The 19,483-nt window shown below is 40.3% G+C and overlaps 2 protein-coding genes across 5 annotated transcripts in view; both read right to left on the bottom strand.

Annotated features, from left to right (window-relative positions):
* Nucleotides 1-19,483, bottom strand: part of rabgap1l (RAB GTPase activating protein 1-like) — a 120,724-nt gene that overhangs the window by 67,587 nt on the left and 33,654 nt on the right. The gene's annotated exons all lie outside the window — the stretch shown is intronic.
* gpr52 (G protein-coupled receptor 52) lies at nt 7,555-8,676 on the bottom strand. The gene has a single exon (XM_040127768.1). The coding sequence runs from the start codon at nt 8,674-8,676 to the stop codon at nt 7,555-7,557; it is 1,122 nt and encodes a 373-aa protein (XP_039983702.1).

Here is a 19,483-nt window from a genome sequence, read left to right as displayed (position 1 = left end):
AGCTTTAAATATACCAGAGTTTTCCTTTAGGGTTCAAGTTGCACACACAATAAATATTCCTTATTAAGTTAAAAATAACCCATTTAATCTTATCACCACAGAAAACTCTTCCTGACTAGGCAGGAAGTATTAGAGGCCAAATAGCCAAAACAGCCAATATGGTCCCATCACAGGCCAAGCAGACAAATAACAACCCTGACCTAAATTGGTTTTCATAGTTGTTGCTAGCCATAGAGATGTTATCTCCGTGAGGTGGGATTTCACAAAGTGATTCCTTAGTCGCGTAGTCAGCGTTACACACAACAAAAAGAGAGAGTGATGATGCAACAGAGACTGAAAGGACAATAAGCGAAAAAATTGCAAAATCAGACTTTTTCAAAGTGAAAGTGGAATGCTGACCTTTACTTGCAACCAGGTAAAACTAATGTGCACATTTGGGAGAGTCGAAGCACTTAGAAAATATGGAAGAGAAAGCTCTCTGCTGACTGGCCACTGATGGATAAAAAGCCTACCTATGGAAATCACCAGGTTCAATGGTGAAATGGAGCTGGACTCTGAAAAAGAGATGATGAAGATTTACTGTGATTCCACATTTTAGGGCATTTTCCAACACTTTTATCCAGGGCAGGTAAGTGATTGGTTTATTGCTCAGGGGCACAATGACATGATTCGGGTCCAACGCCGAGGTTTTTCCTGCAAACATTTTGTTACTGGATGGAAAGTTTAACCAATTACCAACCAGGGCAAATAAAGCGATAGTGCCATACATAAAATAAAAGGCACAGTGCTATGACTAAAATGTCAAGTCCCTTCTGAATGCTCTGCTCACAGGCTCTCACACTATTTTCATGGAACTGCAGGTACTTTCTGCAGCATCACTGTGTGCTTCCATGATCAGTTACTACATGTACACATTTACTGTATTTTTTAGCTAACTCACATTACACAATACACATATTTGGCTTACAAAGAAGTGACACTGACTGATACCTAAGCAGTAGGAAACAGCAGGATGTTGATTGCGACCACCTGACACTTTGGATTCCTGTTGCCGATTGTGAATAAGTGAAGTAAAGCGGTATAATTAGGACCATTTTTGTTATGTTTGCAGGTAACCCTGGACTGTCCCCAAGTCATGACTTCCTGAGTCGATTCAGAGTCGGCACTTCTAACCGATGCATCGACTCTGCCGGGGGTGTGGGGGTGCCATCTTCGGTTTTTTTTAATTGGTCAGGTGCATGTGGTTCTTTAGCCTTAATCTATTCATTACTCTATCTATCCATTAGTTACTGTAAGGCCACAAATCGGCTATGACTAGATTAACACCTGTCAGCTATCAGGCTGCAGCCCACGTTTTCAAAGACTGAGGCCATGCAAGATGTATGAGAGAGTGTTGGTGTGTGGGTGTATGAGTGTGTCCTCCTTATGTCATCAAAGGCTTTTGGTGGGTGCCGCAAGGCTCCACCATTAGCACACAGAGGCAGGAACTGGCTTCCCCTCCAATTATGACTTCCCCACCTCAAAAGAGGGTCAGGTGGCCTATCTCAATCAGGACGGAAAGAAGAGGAGGAGAGTGGCAGGATGGAAAGGGAAAGAGGAAGTGAGTCGAGTGCTGCCATTTGTGGAAATAAAAGGGAATTCCTGATATAGTGTCAGCTATGAATATTGAGCAGGCCTGGACCTGGATGCTTTGCTTGGTTTGGCTGAATAATTGTAAGTAGATCTAGAGCTTTTTGGTAGGAGGAACAAATAAAGATTTTTGTTCCAAAACTATATATTAAACATAAGAAAAAACTGGTAAAGCATCCAAAAACTGCCTGCTCTTAGGAGTTTTCTGCCATGAAAATTAATCACACTGGATCTACACAAACGCAACAAAAAGGACTCAAAACTGTGTATTACAATAGTTCTTAAACCTTATGCCATAGTACATTTTTGATGCAATGAGCATTTTTTTATGGCGCTATAAATAACAATTTCAGAATGGCTCTCTTGTGCTGATACATGTAACGTTTATGGCAATGAAATAAGAAACTAAGAAATGTGAAAATAAAAAAGGCTTTATATAAGGTGTAGAAACACTTTGTGTTATTTATTTTTTAGTGCAAATGAATCTGTGTATGAAAATAAAATTACGAGAAACACATAACTTTTTATAAACGTTTTCAAATTTTACTGAAATCAATCTTTTTAGAAATGAGTGTAAAATTGCTTATATCCTCGTAAATCACTCTTCTTCATCCTTTCTCTCTTGCACCTTTGCTCTGTTCCTTCCTTCAACCCTCCTCTTCTTCCTTCCTACATTTCAAGTTACTACTTAACCATGTTGCCACCCCCCCCCCAGTTCCTCTCCAGGATCTGCTGTTCTTACTTTCAATCTTCTTCCAATACCCCTTTCCATCTCATCTTGTTCATCTCTCCAGTAAACTACAGAGTAAAGAAAACTGGGTTATGGCTGTTTTGAAGCTCGCCCGCAATCTTAGGGGTTGAATGTATGAATTTCAAAGGCCAATTTAAGACCAAGAACAAGGGATCAGGCTCTATAATGAGGATACTGTTCACACCGAGAGAAGACATTATGTGTGTAAAGGACCGGCAACCCTGCTGCAGAGTTGTTATCTAGCATATGCCATCTGATCAGGTATTTGTTGGCGCAGAGGAAAGTGAAGAGACTGGAGCTGAAAATTCAATCTTTGCTTTGTTTGTTTCCATATTTGTTGCAACGTATTCACTGATGCTATCTTCCTCTAGCAACCCTCAGAGGCAATCCCTTTAAACAGATACAGGATATGATCATCAGGAAAGTGACAAAAGTCACACTTTATAACTCTTAATATCTTATAACATAACTTTTTCTGGCAGCTTACTGGCAGCAAAATGGGAGCTTCGTAGTCACAAGCCCCCATCTCCATTCTCTTTATTACGCCTTAAAATCGGTGCCAAATGGAGGAAATATGAGGGTGATTCTGGGGAGATTTACTGCTCATGAATGAAAGCTGGCTAAATGGTGAATGTCTCTACAGAAACACACACATTTCACAAAAGCAACTTTACAAATGTGAGTGTCTACTATTTTCACCTTTATTGGGTTGGCAGCAACAGCAAAACCATAGCCTTTGACAAAATTTCAAAATAAAAAAATAGATACTGTGTAATTTAACACACTCTGCCTCCTACTAAAAACATCAGCAGCCTAGTAGTTTTAACAAAAACAGATGTGTCATACCTTTGTTTGAATTTTTGTCTGATTTTTTTTTGGCTGTACAGCAGATTAAAAACAGATACACACACTTTACATACAGTATACTCATATACAGTATATTATGTAAAGGTTTAAACATAATTTAATAAATAAATACATATTAACCTGTAATTAAACTGTTTACTAAACTCTCTTAACTAAAAGCCCCTATCAATGCACTTGTAAATATGACAACTTGTTTGAACCAGGTAACAGTTTAGATTTTCTAACACTTCAGTTTGGTCAGTGTAATACAGACACATATAAACAATTTATTTTTTAAATATTCATTCAATGGCTCTTGGATTTTTGAAACCCTTAGCCAAGACACGCATTTTACATAACCTGCTACAAAAAAGCCCACCAAAGGAATGAATATTTGTGCAACCTCTAACCAAATACTGTAATCTCCACTTTAATGGGATATTCCAATTTTTACATTATATTGTAACAACCAAGCTATTTTATTTTAGGCCGTTACAGAATTTTGCTCTCTCATGTCTTATATATGTCATTGTGTTGTTGTTTGTCACCACATTGTGAAGATAATACAGCACTAATTCAGATCCTATAAATTTCATCTACTACCTCACTGCACTATGCTCCAAAGGAGCACAAAAAACACAAGCTATCAAAATAAAAAAATATTCTAAGTCTGGTTTTGACACGGCTATGCTGTGTGTTTCCCCTACAGTTATCCCTCATATATGCCAAGTCATATGGCTATAGAAGGGAATTCACAAGACTCAGACAAATCTGCTGTCTCCTCTTATCTTACAGATATGATCTAGACATCAGATAGTAGCACATGTAGCCACTTGAAGGTAGAAATCAAATCAACTGTGGTAAATGAATGACTTGACCCATTCTTGGTTAAAGTGGAAACCCCTCTAAGCTTATCACAAAGTCATGGAGAATTAAATCAAATGACAAAGTACCTCCAGACGTGGACACAAGGTATGTTCATGTAGCTGGAAAGGGTTTTTAAAAAGTGCAGCATGTCCACGTAACAGTAATACTTCTTAACATAATTTTTTTCACTTTTCCTACAAAATACATCTTTAGGCACGTATACAGAATGATCTGTAATGAATTAAAGCTGCATAAAGCAATATTCTCTAATGTTAACACTGAATCACATAATTACTGATTATGTTAAAGGGTGATGAATGTTGATATCTCTGAGAATCAACACCATATTCTGCAGCTTTACTTAGCTGCTTTTACCTCACTGATATGGTTATCCCAGTTGTCTGAACCAACGAAACCAAAACAATGCCATCACATACAGTATGAACAATGGGCAACCACTCTCAGCACTTAATTATTTCAAGTTGACTGTAGGTTATCTTCTTCAGGAAAAAACTGCCGGAAAAAAAAAAGAGCCGAAGCAAACAAGTGGCTGGTGAAGAAAGTAGAGGATGCAGATAATCTAAAAGACAGATATTTTTCTGTTGGTGGTTTACCAAACATTGGCTAAAAAACAATTTTTATTTACATTCATAAGGTGGCCAGAAAGACCCTACTGGAATGCTCACGTAGATTTGTTTCTGCTGGATGCTTGCTTGCTGACTTGCTTGCTAATATGTCACTGAAAATTAATAAGCAAAAGTCTTGGAGTCTTTCTGCCCCTAGTGGTAAAAAAAAAAAAAAAAAATCACTTAATGCAGCTTTAAAATGATTTACACAGGGTACTGTTAAGCAGCAGCATTGAATGGAACAACAGTAACAATATCAATGGGCTGGGTTTGCTTTGTCACTTGGTTTCTAGCATGGACAAATATACACTACAAGCAAGGCCTAAACCACAGATGACCAACAATACTACATGAGCAAAGAGGGAAATTAGCATAGATTATTGGCTATAGTACGTGGCTGTATTCTTGTGAAATTAATTACGTTTTGACACTGATCCAATGTAAAGGGAATGTACAAGGTAAATTGACTGGAATGACTATACTACTGTGCAGTAGCAAAGGGTGAGAATTTTAGCCAAAGGCAGTCTGCAGGTTGCTTCAGCAGCACACATAATCTGCTCTTTGTCTTTCAAAAGCGACAGATTGGGAAACTGTCTCCAAACTGGGAGGGCACAATTCACGAACAAAAGAGCTATTTTTTAGCAGAATGAAGTACCCATCTCCAATAAGAAGCTCACAAAAAATTAATTAAGGACTCCTAACAACTATACTTTGCCCCTCCCAGCACAGTCACCCATTGCTCAGGCATGAAAAAAAAATAAGGAAATTTCAAAAAACCCAGCTACGAATTCAATGTTATTTCCCCCAAAAATTTACAGTGTGATTCTCAGTTAGGTTTGACTCTTTGAGGAGTGTACACTAAATACTGTGTTCGTTTACAAAAGCATTGATAAGTCTGTAAGACATCCGTGCCTGTAGTTCGAGAGGAGTAACTTTCAATGTCTATCAGTAATGGGACTGGTACAGCTGAGAGAAAGGGGGGCAAATTAAAAATAATGAACTTAACAAAGCAACACAAGATAAGCTACTTATAACAACTAAGCCTGTAATTTAGGGTCAGTTAAGTTTTAACCTCACAACAACTTCCAGACAGAAGAAATCACATTAACCTGAGCCCCTGTTCACCACTGCTAGGATGTTTAATAAATATAACTGTGTCACTGACACAAAGCACCTGGCTACATATTGAGGTCAACACTGGCACTTCTTATCACTTTCTTTAGGCAACTTTACAAATTACAATTTTTAATAAATAATAAGTTCATAATTAGATCAAATTTTATTTTGCCAGTTCTATCCAGTATACACGGCCCTCAATATACAGAGGAAGAGGGATGTAATATTTGTTTGCTGGTTAGAAATAGCTGTCATGAGCACTCATGCATCAAACTGTTAGCAGAATACTCATAACAAAGCCATATCAGGAATTCCACACCAATGGTGGGAATCCTTGCGCTGATGGGCTAATTCATAGACTCTAGGGGGGACCTTGGGAAAAAACACTGTGCTGGTTAGTTATCTGCCAAGAGCATCAGTTCACTGCACTCGATACAGAGACCTTAGTGTCAAACCAGGCTAGGCCTGACACATCCTTTGTCTAAATTCTCGAAATAAGGTGCATTTTAGTCGGGGTGCACCAATCAATTGGTGACCAACCATAATCAGCTGATGTTTAAATTGGTAAACAATGGAAGCAGCATGTTATCTGTGGAAAATCTGATTTATGTCATACTTCTGCAGTAGGCAATGTGTTCAATTTGACTGTCTACACTACAAATTTTTAAATATGTCCAGTTTTGTGGATCTTAACTTCACTTAAAAATTTCAACACTCCTCTTACAGGTTTAGATAGCTTTACAGTCCTTGGTCTAATGCTGCCAAGTAGCAGCAAAACTATCTACGCAGTGCAATATTGGACTTTACTGTTTCAGAGTGCACTGTTAGATTTATTCACTTTCAACCAACTGTCAGATTGGTGATTGGCCAATCACCCTATCAATAGAAAAAAAATGTGCCAGAAGACCTGACCGATACATCACGCCAATTTTTCTTGCATCTGTCTCCTGTTCACCTATTCACATCATGTTTACAAATTCAACACAAAATACTTTAGCAGAAAAGGACTGCTCACTTTCCTCTAAAAAACAGTCGAGGCCATACACCATCTGTTATTAACCAGCAGCATAATGGCTATTATCATTGTCACTCTGTCTGTTTAAGCAGTTAAAAAGTCAAATATCCAATTACAATCTTTAAACAGGTTTGGGAGCACAAATAAGTGTACGTTATCTTGTATCTCCTAATGACAGTCATAGAAAGTACAGAGACATCCACTAGAAGGTCGATTGAATTTACAAACACTAACAAAATTTAACAAGCCCGAAATTGAGTGGTCACATTTGATGTTTGAGGAAATATTTGTAAATCTTTGGAATTTACAATTTTGTCTTCTCACTATTTCTGACCTGGCTAATGACATACAGTGAGATGTAAAGGCTAAGAAAGCCATGGGGAGACTACTTTCTATGTGATCCACAGCTATGTCACATAGTATAGAATAAAAGCCATCACAGAGTGCCAAACTCTGATTAACTCTCTCCATTTAGACACTGCACCGATCTCCTTGAAGAGCTTCTAATGCAATAAACCATGGTTTATTGGGACCGAGGCAAAGTCACTGGTGTCAGCTGACAGGCTATTATAACAGAAAGTGTTTTCTGTTTAGTTAAGCCCTGCCAATTTAACTGAAAGTTAACAAGCTGCTAAGCTTGTTAAGATTCATGTTTCCCATTCATAGATTTCCAGGAGTATCCTCTTGCTGTAGAAGTCATCCCTTCAGATTGAGCATGAGTTTGCCCTCTTCCTTGGTTTAGGCTCTACAAAATCCCTGTCATCAGCTGCACAGTGGCTGAAGGAGCAAATTGTCTGCGAGAGCCTACGCATGCCCAGGCGGAACACACTATTAGACAGGCTGTAGATGACACAGTTGCAAAAGCTGTTGCTAATGGCCAGCCAGGTGGTGATGAAGGAGAGAGCAGGACTATCCAGCACATGAGAACTCTCCAACAGGAAGTAGATTATGTAGGGCAGCCAAAGCATATAGAAAACACTGGTGATGCGGAAGAGTACCATCGCATAGCGCCGATCTGGTCCATGCCCTCCCTGATGCCCACTGCCGCCACCCCCCTCACCAGCCTCCGTCTCCTGGCTAGGGAAACGTGCCCGCCGTTCACTGATCTCCCTATTGTGCTGCTGGCAAATGCGAAAGATATGGTAATAGGTAAAACAGACCACAAGTGCAGCAGGTGCATAGAGCAGGCACACTACAAAGCCTGTAAAGAGGGCAGAGGTGGGCCAAGAGTGAGCGCACCACTCAAAAATGTCCCCATGATAACCTGGTTTGCCCCACCCAAAGAAAGAGGGCAAGAAAACCAGGCTAGAGTAGACACAGATGAGGGTAATGCAGCCTCGTAGCCGACATGGTGTCACCAGCTGGTTGTATGATAGTGGTTTAGTTATGGCCAGGTAGCGGTCCACACTGATACAGGCCAGGCAGGCCATTGAAACACTCTTAAGTACAGAGATAACATAGCTGAAGACCTGGCATGTGATAGGCTCCTGGACACCTGCTGGGTAGTGGAGCAGAGACAGAGTGGGCACCAGGCAACTAAGACCCACCAGCAGATCAGCGTAGGCCATGGTCTGGATGAAGTAGCTGGTGGTGTAGTGATGTAGTAGAGGGGCACAGTGGAACACAAAGATTACCGTTAGGTTCCCTGCAATAATGAGCACAGTCAGAAGTACAATGACAGCAGTCTCCAGGACGCAAGCCTCTAGGCCTTCATTCAGCCCCCAGCCCAAGGGACAGGAGTGGTTGGAGGTCCTTCCAGGAAAGAAATCTCCATGGCTCATGTTGGCAGTGAGCACCGGGTCCGTTGTCAGTTCAGACTGGTTCATTGTTCTGGGTGCTATCCAGGTGGGTCAGGTTTGTAGTGTGCCACCCATAAGGCAGCTGGCATGAAACTGGAGAACTGCCTGCCCCCTCCCGCTCTTTATTGGGCGTCGGCAACCTCCCTCAGTTAACGAGGCTCAATACTCTCTCTAGCACACTCAGTCTCTCTTTCACCTTACTCTCACATAGCTGGGTCTCAATCAAATGAACACTGACTGGAGGAAAATCAATACAGCCTCTGGGAGAGTAGGACAACCCGTTCAGCTCTCCTTTTCGAATCACTCATGGTTAGTGAAAGTAGTGGGTGGGTAACAGTCTGGGGTAGAGAGAGGAGAAAAAAAAAAAAAAAAGCTGTATTCCTTAAGTAAACCTAAGGCAGTTTGCCTGCTGCTCTGCCTGCCAGTCTGTGGCCTCATCTCCTGATTCTAATGAGGGTTGCCATCGGGAGGCTGACAGCATACGCTGTCCTCACAAGTGCAGAGAGCACAGAAGATGCAAGGGAAGAAACGATATGAAGAGGTTAAAGCATGAAGCAAAGTACAATGCTCTCCTTTCTTGATAGGTCATCAAAGGAGATCAAATAAGTGAGCAGCATATGGCTCCTATTTCAGACAAAAAAAATCGGATGAAATTTACTGAGTGTAGTTACCTTTCAAAAAATACATTTTAGGCAACTATTGCTGAGGGGGAGAAAAGATTCTTAGGAGTCTCTCTCGGTGTATAATTACATCCATATCTGCGAATCAACCCTTCAGTACAATCCAAAGTTTCACTGTGCCATGGGTGCTAGTGTGTTTACTATGTAACAGCAGACTTCCCTTATTTTGGTGGTCCTCTGGTCAGTGTCTGGAGCCCATGTATGCCCAGCTATTGTCTGAATCAAAACACAGACACAGGCTAGAACAACATGGGGATCTCCGCAGGAGATAATGTCACAGCTCTCTCAGCACACATGGCGCTGGGGGGGAAATGTGTTTACAAGGCATCCCCAGGCAGAATGAGGTAACAACCGAGCACGTCAAAATGTCTGGATGAGTTCTGCCATTGAAGTGATTTAAAGTTTAAATCCAAATGTGCAGACTTGCCTCTCAGTTTTCTGGACTGCAAGTCGCAAAAGACAAACAAATGTAAAAAGTCCAGTAGCTGATGAAAGCGTTGAATGTCAGACTCCCATGCAGGCAGGTGAAAGGACTCTGCAGGAGCAATGAGAGGCCAGCTGAATAACTCAGCGCTCCACTCACTTCGGCTCCTCAGCAATCCTGTGGTAGACACTTGCAGAGAGGGGTGCGGGGATCAATCGGCAATCCACTTATTTATCCCATAAACTTGTTATTTGCATTTTTGTTGTGACATTCTGAGGCATCAGCAGGAAAGGCTTAGCAGCTTCTCCTCAAATGCTTAATGCAACCATAGATTTTCTAACTTGCCTTAGTCCTTTCAAGTATGCGCTCTGTTTAGTTCTAGAGGTATGGGATCCTATAGCCTCATTGTAACTCCTTTCTCAGTATGTCTGTCGCCCTGAACAAAACACAGGCTGCGCAACAAAAGGGGAATCCACTCTAGCAGCATAAAGAAAAGACCAAGTCCCGGTTGGAGTCCCAGTGTTAAGCAATGTCCTCTGCAAACGTCCCCCGTTTAATTCCATTTAACAGAACAACCCCCGTTTATAATAAATAAATCCTTCGATCCTGGCACACAGAAAGAGAGGAATGCAATGCATCTGTCAAAAGCAGCAAGTAAAAAGCGAGAAAAAAAAAAAGATGATTGCGCTGATGGAAATGAGTTAAATCTGCAGCGAGGGAAGCGAGGGGACGAAGACTCCCTCAGCCCTGGTGCAGTGAGAAGGAGAGATGCTGTGACTGGCTTACACTTCCCTCCCTCCCTCCCTCCCTCTCCACACAATCTCTCTAGCTTGCACACTCAATCTCTCTCTCTCTTTCCACACAGCCAAACTCTCTCTCTCTCTCACACACACACACACACACACACACACACACACACACACACACACACACACACACACACACACACACACACACACACACACACACACACACACACACAGACACACACACAGACACGCACACAAACCCTCCCTCTTCCCTCTCACTCTCTCTCCCTTAGCCTCCTGCTCATTGCCCCGCCTCCTCTCCTCCCAGCAGCACCTGAGGCTCCCTGCCACGTTATTCTGTCTCTCACATTGACTCTCTCCCTGAGGTAAATTTGGATACATTTCCTATTTACATATTACTTATCTCTCACAGTCTATTTTCTATTAACTAAAGTCCCCTCCCAGCCCCCCACCCCAATTCCCCCTCCCTTTACAGTCTCACTTCTTTTTCTCATCTCACTTCTCAAAACATCTACCTAGCCCTAGTATGTTAGTATGAGTATCACAGCAAATAATAACCAAACGTACATTTCATGAAAGTCTTATGAGCCAGTCATACTGTCTCTACTTTGACGGAAACTGGAATACAATGCCCGTTATTGTGAGTGGTCGTCAGCCTCAGTTTACCACTTTCTTAAACACATTAGTGTATTATGTTCATGTGTACAGGATGGCACTCTACCTCCATAATCCCAAAGAACATCTTGGACAGCTAATCCAAATAAAACATGTCCCCTCCCTTTTCCAGCTAGGCTCCAGGTTTGTCTGGATACTTTATTTATTCTTTATTTAACCAACAGCTAAGCACAGTTATGCTTGCCCCTTAGTTACAGTTGCCAGGCATTTCGGCCAGTTGGGAGCATCCTCTGGCCAGCAGATGATAAAGAGGATCAAGTGACAGCAAATTGGCTAAGCAGAAGGGCGAATGGAAAGACACTGTCAACCGTCATGTCTGGGCAGGAGAATCTTGCAAAAAAGAAAATTCTGTTTAATTTTGCTAACATTATTGTTTTCTTTTTTAACAATCAAAGCCTATTGGAGCCAGGTTAGATGAAAAATGGCTACTTTGAAAAACAGCACTGCCCCTGCTTTCTTGCAGGAAGACTGGAGTGCTGTGATTATTTGGAAAAGGCGGTAGGGTTTTACACTATGTAGACTCAGCGACAAGCAGAAGACAATTACGTTGCTGAACTGATGTGTCAGTGAGGAAGCAATATTGCTTAAGTGAACATTTTAAGTTGCACTAGGCAATCCTTTATAGAAATGATAAAGATATCCTGTCAGACTACAAGGTATACTTGCAACAGATGGACAACAGCAGAGATCATACTATTTCGCAATATAAACCCATCTAATCTGACAAAACTAAATTCTAGTGTTTGGTCAGTCACATATCAAACCATCATAGCAAAACTAAACATGTTATCTGAGCAAAACCAAGGGAATGTGCCTTCCAGGGCAAAAGCCATTCATAGAGAATGGCTGAACGTAGACCTGATTGAGTGTCCTAGAGGAAGATGTAATACGATGTAATAATATTATAAAGGAAAAATTGGCATGCAGCCAGCCCAATTCTTTGACACGCCACCTATTTATTACAGAACATTCAGGACAGTGAAAATGCCTTACACATACTTGTTGACTTTAAATATGGAGGCAGCCCTCCATATTTATTTTATCAATATTCAGAATACAGTATACTCAAACTTTAGATTCCTGTTTTTTTTAATAGTTTTTCTAGTTTGTCAACAATAATACATTACGCATGAATTAAAATCAATGCACATTAGTATCATTAGATTAAGCGATAATATAAACTTTTTCTCTCTAATTTTAGAATCATGTTTAAATCACATTTTTTCTGTCTGTTTCAGGACAATAAGTATTGCCTTACTTTAATGAACATGTCAATATAATGAATACTTCTATATCGGCAATTCATTTCTGATTCAGTTCACAGTTTCCAAAATTAAATTGTCTACTTGAAAAATCTAATCAAAACATTATTGAGAAAGAGATTCACATCCAATTAAAAAATGTATTACGTGACACATCATGTGAGTTATATCACCTTACTGTATTTAAAAGTTGTACAGTAAGGTAGTGGAAATGTACAAAACAAATGACATAACATTATATAAATGACATTATATAACAGTACATGGTAAGTTGTTACAGGTGTATTTGGTCACTCCTGAATCAATATGGAAGCAGCAAAGCAGTGATATAACTTAAGACACTAATGGAAGCCAATATGCTTGAGGTTTATTGTGTGTTAACTGATGTTTATGAGGTCAATAGGACACAATACTCTACTTAGGTGCATTGAAATATCCCTTTAAGGTTTAATACAGTGCATTTCACACAATGTGATTGTGACCTGGAGTAGAAGTAAGCCTGCCATGCAGGATGGCTCTTTAACTGTTATGGAGACCATATATTCTTCCACCCCTGTCCTGGTTAATTTGGTCATTGAGAGAACAGTGAAATGGAAGAAGAGAGAGAGGGGTCAGAAAGAGAGGAATACTAAAAATAAAAAGAGACAAAGTGAAGGCAATGGCAGTTCTGCTGTCACTATGGAAGAAGCCGGTCAATGGAGATCTCTCAGCACAGTGCTCTTTACCTTTGGAGGTGGACACTGATGAAAAACACGACCAGAAGGCCACCGTTAATAATTCATTCTGCTCCAAAACAAAGCCAGCAGGACCTCTTGGAAACAAAGGTGGAGGCTGATTCACCTTTCACTGCTTCCCGGCATCCCACCCTCCTCTAGTCCTGGGATCCTGCTGATTCGAGTCTCAACAGCAATGTGTTGGCATAAGCAGAGAGTTTACATGTACATTATAAGTGTTCAGCTGATAGGCTCATCCAGAGCAACTTACAGTACAGTGAGTAAGGAGGAAGGGATTTCATTGTTTAATTCAAGGACGATTTTACCAGGACAAGGTGCACTGCAAAGATATTTAATAGGGGTAGAAGCATGGCATGCGCAACGAGTCCTATACCTGCAGAATGCAGTCTGTGCACTAACTGTTATGAGTTTCTCTCTACTAATTTCAGTAGCACCCTCACTGATTCTACTCTGGAACTGTACCTCAGACTGTGTTACAGCTTTGTGACGGTGTTTCCAATTTATTGTTCCTCTTTACCTTTAGTGCATCTTATTTGCCTGTCACAAAAATTGCACTGGAAATTGAGATGTCACAGGCTGACACTATTTGCCAAAAATTAAATCCTGGTTTCCAGTAGGTAATGTAAAAAAAAAAAAAAAATCAACTATAAAAGGTAGGAGCTAGTGCTTAGCATGTGAAAAACAAAGTAACAGCTACTGTTATATATCAGAATTCACATGACAACAGTTTATGCTTAACACCCTTAACAGAAAATATCTTTACCACTCTCACCTCTAGCACAATGTCGCCATGGCACCGTGTACACTGAGATTGCTGCAGTTGAATGGTAAAGAGGAGCTAAAGGTCAAAGACAGGCTGCCTACTGAAATCACCATCTATCATCTTCATTTAATCTCACACCACATGGCGGTGAAGACCTTTCTGACCACTCAGGTTGAGAGATTTATATTCATTATTCTGTAGCTCCTATTGTCCTTGCACCATGTAGGTCAGGATGTAATGTGCATCTTTTTGTCATCTGTGAAGACTGAATTTAAACAATGACAAATATATTTTCTGACTAAATGTCATTGTATAAAATGCAGGTCAAGGTTGCATTTTGCATTTGCAATACACAAAGGCAATACTTTTCTCATAGAGAAACATAAAATGCTTTGTTTGTTAATTGCCTATCATCCTGTATTATGTACTGTATGCGTCACTAATGTATGTTCAGGGCTATGCAGTACTATGGTGCTGATTATGCTAAATGTCACTTTTTCTTCCAAACTGAAGTAGTTTTAAACTTGTTGTTGCCTAAACTGCAAATAAATTGCATTACTTTTATACCTTTTCTGTGTAGATCTTGTCTAAAATTCACTAGAACCTGGATGAAAATTTTAATGGTGCTGTTCATAACAGTTCCTAGCATGAATTGTATTAGGAGATACAAGCAGGTGCGACTCTGCAGTGAGGAAGAGGAAGAAGCTGAGCACTACTCTAGCTGTGAAGCTACAGTCAGTATGAGGACTGAGACACAGAAGTGTTATGACCAAAGAAGACGCTGTAGGGTGGATCTTCTTAATCCGAGCTGTCATATCAGTGTCAGCATGGCTAGAAGGCTATGCTAATACACACATAGTGGATGTATTCACTACTGTATGGCAGCCCAATTACAGTTATAACAAACATCCTCATGTATAAAATTGTTTTACTACATCTTTGGCACTGCATGTTGATTTCCATCTACACAAGAAACTCTAAATGAAACGCTTGTAAAAGACACTAAATAAAGAAACATTATTGCTGTTTCAACTACGTATACTAAACATACGTGCTTGTGAGTGCCATAAATACTAACAATTCTTCATAAACTCTGTCTCATAGTTACTATTCTCTTGTTGATTTTTTTAGATATATAAAAATGACCACACTACAGAAATAACACATCAGGTTTTTCTTGGTTTTTTCTTTTCCAGATACTGATTTTTTTGACACTGTGGAAGAAAGGCAGTATGTCCTTTCAGACCAGTGTGCCTACTGGTTTCCTGCTGTGGATATGCGAATGAAAGCTGGAGGGCTGCATTATGGAGAAACGGACGACGACGGGAAGGGAGGGTGCTGTGAATAGACCTATATTGTAAGGAGGGGAGAATGGAAGTGGTGTTGCTTGGCTGTATTCTAGCAATGTAGTGCAGCTGGGCCCGACAGATACTATGAAGCTGGATGGAACTGTGGGGGGAGTGTGTGTGTGTGTGTGTGTGTGTGTGTGTGTGTGTGTGCGTGTGTGTGCGTGTGTGTGCGCGAGCGTCTTTGTGTGAGAGGCTGTGATAGACAAGGGGATTTTTTTCATCCATGAATGATGGGAGACCTCAAACTAGTGGTAGGGCACACAGCTAAGCCAGAGGAGCTGCAGTCAGGTAACCAATTATTTGGACAGAGACATAATTTCGCAAATTTCCCTCTTTAAACCACCACAATGGATTTGAAACGAAGCCATCAAGATGTGATTGAAGTGTGGACTTTCAGCTTTAACTCCAGGGTTTTAATAATGATATCGCGTTAACTGTTTAGGAACTACAGCCATTTTTTATACATAGGCGGGACAAAGTAACATAATTATAAGAATTATTTTTTAATACTTGGATGAAAATGCTTTGCAGTCAATGGCTGCCTTAAGTCTGGAAAGCATGGATCTGGGTCTTTCTGCCTTCAGTTTTGTCTTCAGCAATTGAAAAGCATGTTCAATTGGGTTGAGGTCAGGTCAGTGACTTGACCAGTGAAGAATATTGAGAAGCTCTTGGTTTGCTTTTCGCAGTATGTTTTGGGGTCACTCTTCATCTGTACCGTGAAGATCCATCCTATCAGTTTTGCAACATTTGGCTGAATCAGAGCAGATAATATAGCCATATAAACTTCACAATTCATCATGCTACTTCTATCAGCAGTCACATCATCAATAAACAACAGTGACCCAGTTCCATTGGCAGCCATGCATGCCCATGCCATAATGCTGCCACCACCATGTTTGACAAATGATGTGATATGCTTCAGATCATGAGCCATGCCTTTCCTTCTCCATACTCTTCTCTTCCCATCATTCTGGTACAAGTTACTCTTGGTTTCATTTGTCTGAAGAATCTTGTTCCAGAACTGGGCAGGCTTTTTTACATGTTTTCTGCCAAAATGCAATCTGGCCTTTCTGTTCTTAAGTGTTACCAGTGGTTTTCACCTTGTGGTTATCTCTGTATTTACATTCATGAAGGCATCTCTTGATTGTAGACTTGTAGACAATGATACACCTACATCCTCAGGAGTGTTCTTGACCTGGCTACGTGTTGTGTAGGGATTTTCTTCACCAAGGAAAGGATATTATGATCATCCACTTTAGTTGTCTTTCATGGTCTTTCAAGCCTTTTGGTGTTGTTGAGCTTGCCAGTATATTCCTTCTTTGTAAGAGTGTAACAAATTGTTGAATTAGCCCCTCCCAAAGTTACTTCTATCTGTCTGATAGTTTGGTTTTATTTTTTCAGCCTAATTATGGCCTTCTTCAATTGCATTGACACCTCTTTGGACCACATGTTCAGAGTTCCCATGAACAGCTAAAAACGAAACTGAGCCTCTTTTGAGCCTCTGAAAATGTAGGAATTATATATATAAATGGCTGTAATTCCTAAATGGTTAATGCAATATTTTTGGTAAACATCTTGAATTAAAGCTGAAAGTCTACACTTCAATCACATCTTAATCGCTTCGTTTCCACTGTGGTGGTGTACAGAGGAAAAATTATGAAAATTGTGTCACTGTCCAAATACTTATGTACCTGACTGTATGTTTATGTATGTGCATGATTTGTATCTATGCATACATCCATACTATATTTTCAGCTAGGGCCAGAAACCCTATATCTTTGAAGTGTTTGAAAACCTAAGAAAAACAACTTTAATTTTAGCTTTGATCACACTGCATATTTTCCACTACACCGCCACTATACATTTAGAGTACACGACCACCTACAGGGGATAGCATCATATCAAATTAATCATATTTTATACTTAACAGAACAGATAGTACTCCCTGCAATCTATTAGAAATGAAACACTACTGTATAACTACTTTGATGTCATTGTATTAAGAACAAAGGATGGATTTGTGTGCTGCAGTTAACTGAGATGATTCTAATTGACAGAGAAACGAGCACTCTCCTGCCCATATAATGTTGCTGCAACTACCAATATGCAGTGCAGTCTTACAATTATGCCCAAACACCTATCCAACTCACTCGATAGACTCTCACAGCTATCCGGTTCGAACTACCTGCATGTGTACACATGTTGTACAGTAGTGACTGCAATGGTTGCCAGAAGGTTGTAGATGTAGCGGGTGAAATTTGGGATGGATTCATAAGTAGCTACCCACCTACCCACAGTCCAATTATCCAAATATTGTGTACTTAATCTACTAAGGCAGAATGTTAAGAGAAAAAGGTGAAAGGAGACACTGAATTGTCATGGAGACAACTTCAAGCAAAGTCCATAGACCTTTGCAGTTACCATGGCAGCCTATCTTATGTACATTGTACTCCATGTATCTGTATGTGGGTTATCAGGCGTAGGTGTAGTATTATTCAAGCCTGGCTGCATGGCTGATGGTACCTTTGATTGTACACGGACGTTAAATGTCATTGCTAAGCTGACGGCTGGCATAAATATGACTCAACATGAAAATGTAAACCTCACAGTCCTAGTCTAATTTGCTCTTAGATTTCATTACGTGCTTTGTAAAGAATTTGTAAGGAACTGGGCTTGTTTAAGTCTTAGGTGGGAAATCCATTAACGTTTTGGAAAGAAGTGGAAAATAACAGATACATAAAATGTTTACTGCTAAAAAGGGTTTACCTTTTGAAACTTGGGGTCACAATGTGCTCACTAGCATTTAGTTGGCATCAAAAGTACAAAGGACAAGAGTTGAGGCCAATGCACATCCACAATACCCAAATAAAAGTGATGAATAAAAGTGATGGTACGACACTAGATGAAGCAGGGTGGGCATCGCAAAACAGTTCTGAAATTGGAACAGGATACTAATTAAATGAAGAGACATGAGGATTATGTAGAAACATACTTTTCGATTCCATTTATCAATTCCTGTGAGCAATATTTGTATCTACTGCATTTCTATCTACTTAACCAGTTATATATATGCATTGATATACAGTACTTGTATTATGTTTCAATTTGGTGCTTTGGAAAAATTAAAATCAGAATGCATGTAATATAAATGACACCCAGTGCTAATAGTTGGTATAAATCCTTTAACCCTCTTACTGGTAAAGATTTGTTTAGCCAGGGGGAAAACTGCAGGATATTGTACAAAAGGACTGAAAAAAAAGGTAATAACAAAAAATCAATTCCGTTTGCAAAACAATCTCCTTGGAAGACCTTCAGTTTCATACAGTGTAAGGCTCCTTACAGCCTGCTGTGGTGAAACTGCTGTTCCAGCTTCTGATTACAGCCGTTGTACCTGTGGAGAGATCCTGACCTCTGTTAACACACTGGCTGTGCTGTGAGTGAAACTGGTCTTTGGAGAGGCTGGCCTGGAAATAGCTGGCTGAGCTTTTTTAAGCTATAGGTTCAAGCGTGGCAGCACACCTTGGGCCTGTTCAGCTCTAGGGAGATGAAAAGGTTGTTCAAATGTCACTAGCAACTCCCCAACCCCAACCCCAAACACAGTGCTCCACCAGCTGAGAAAGGAGTTATTTGTGAATGTCTGAGATGCCCTAAGGCCATGGTGTGTGTGACAGAGTGTGTATTTGTGACTATGCGTGACGACTGTAAATGAGAGCAGTACAATACTAAACATGACACTTGCGATCTATGATATCAAGCTAGCCAGCCAAGGGCCACATACTGCTAGATGCTCAGTAATTTAGACTAGCCCAGTGGTTCTGACATTGGAAAAGATCATTTTGGAGGCTTGCAACATGATTTATGGCCTCAGTAAGCAATATGTACAAGGGGCTGGTTGATTTTGAGAAGGCATCTTGTCATTTTATGGTATGACCGTGTAAAACTAACCATCCATCTACCATCTATCTGTACTGAAAACACATAAAAGACATGTATAGCACTTGTTTGAACATGGCATATTCTAGCACAAACTTGGACACTAACAGAATAAAAACCTTATTTAGAAAGGTTTCATACGAAACTCTACAACCTTTTCTCTGTTTTCTATCTCAATTCATTTCTTTGCGTCACTAACATGGGCCAGCTACAGTATATTATATTAGAGAAGAACATGGGGCAG

Source organism: Xiphias gladius, chromosome 6 (assembly GCF_016859285.1).
Source record: "Xiphias gladius isolate SHS-SW01 ecotype Sanya breed wild chromosome 6, ASM1685928v1, whole genome shotgun sequence".
Taxonomy (NCBI): Eukaryota; Metazoa; Chordata; class Actinopteri; order Istiophoriformes; family Xiphiidae; genus Xiphias; species Xiphias gladius.
This window is presented reverse-complemented; position numbering and strand designations above follow the sequence as displayed.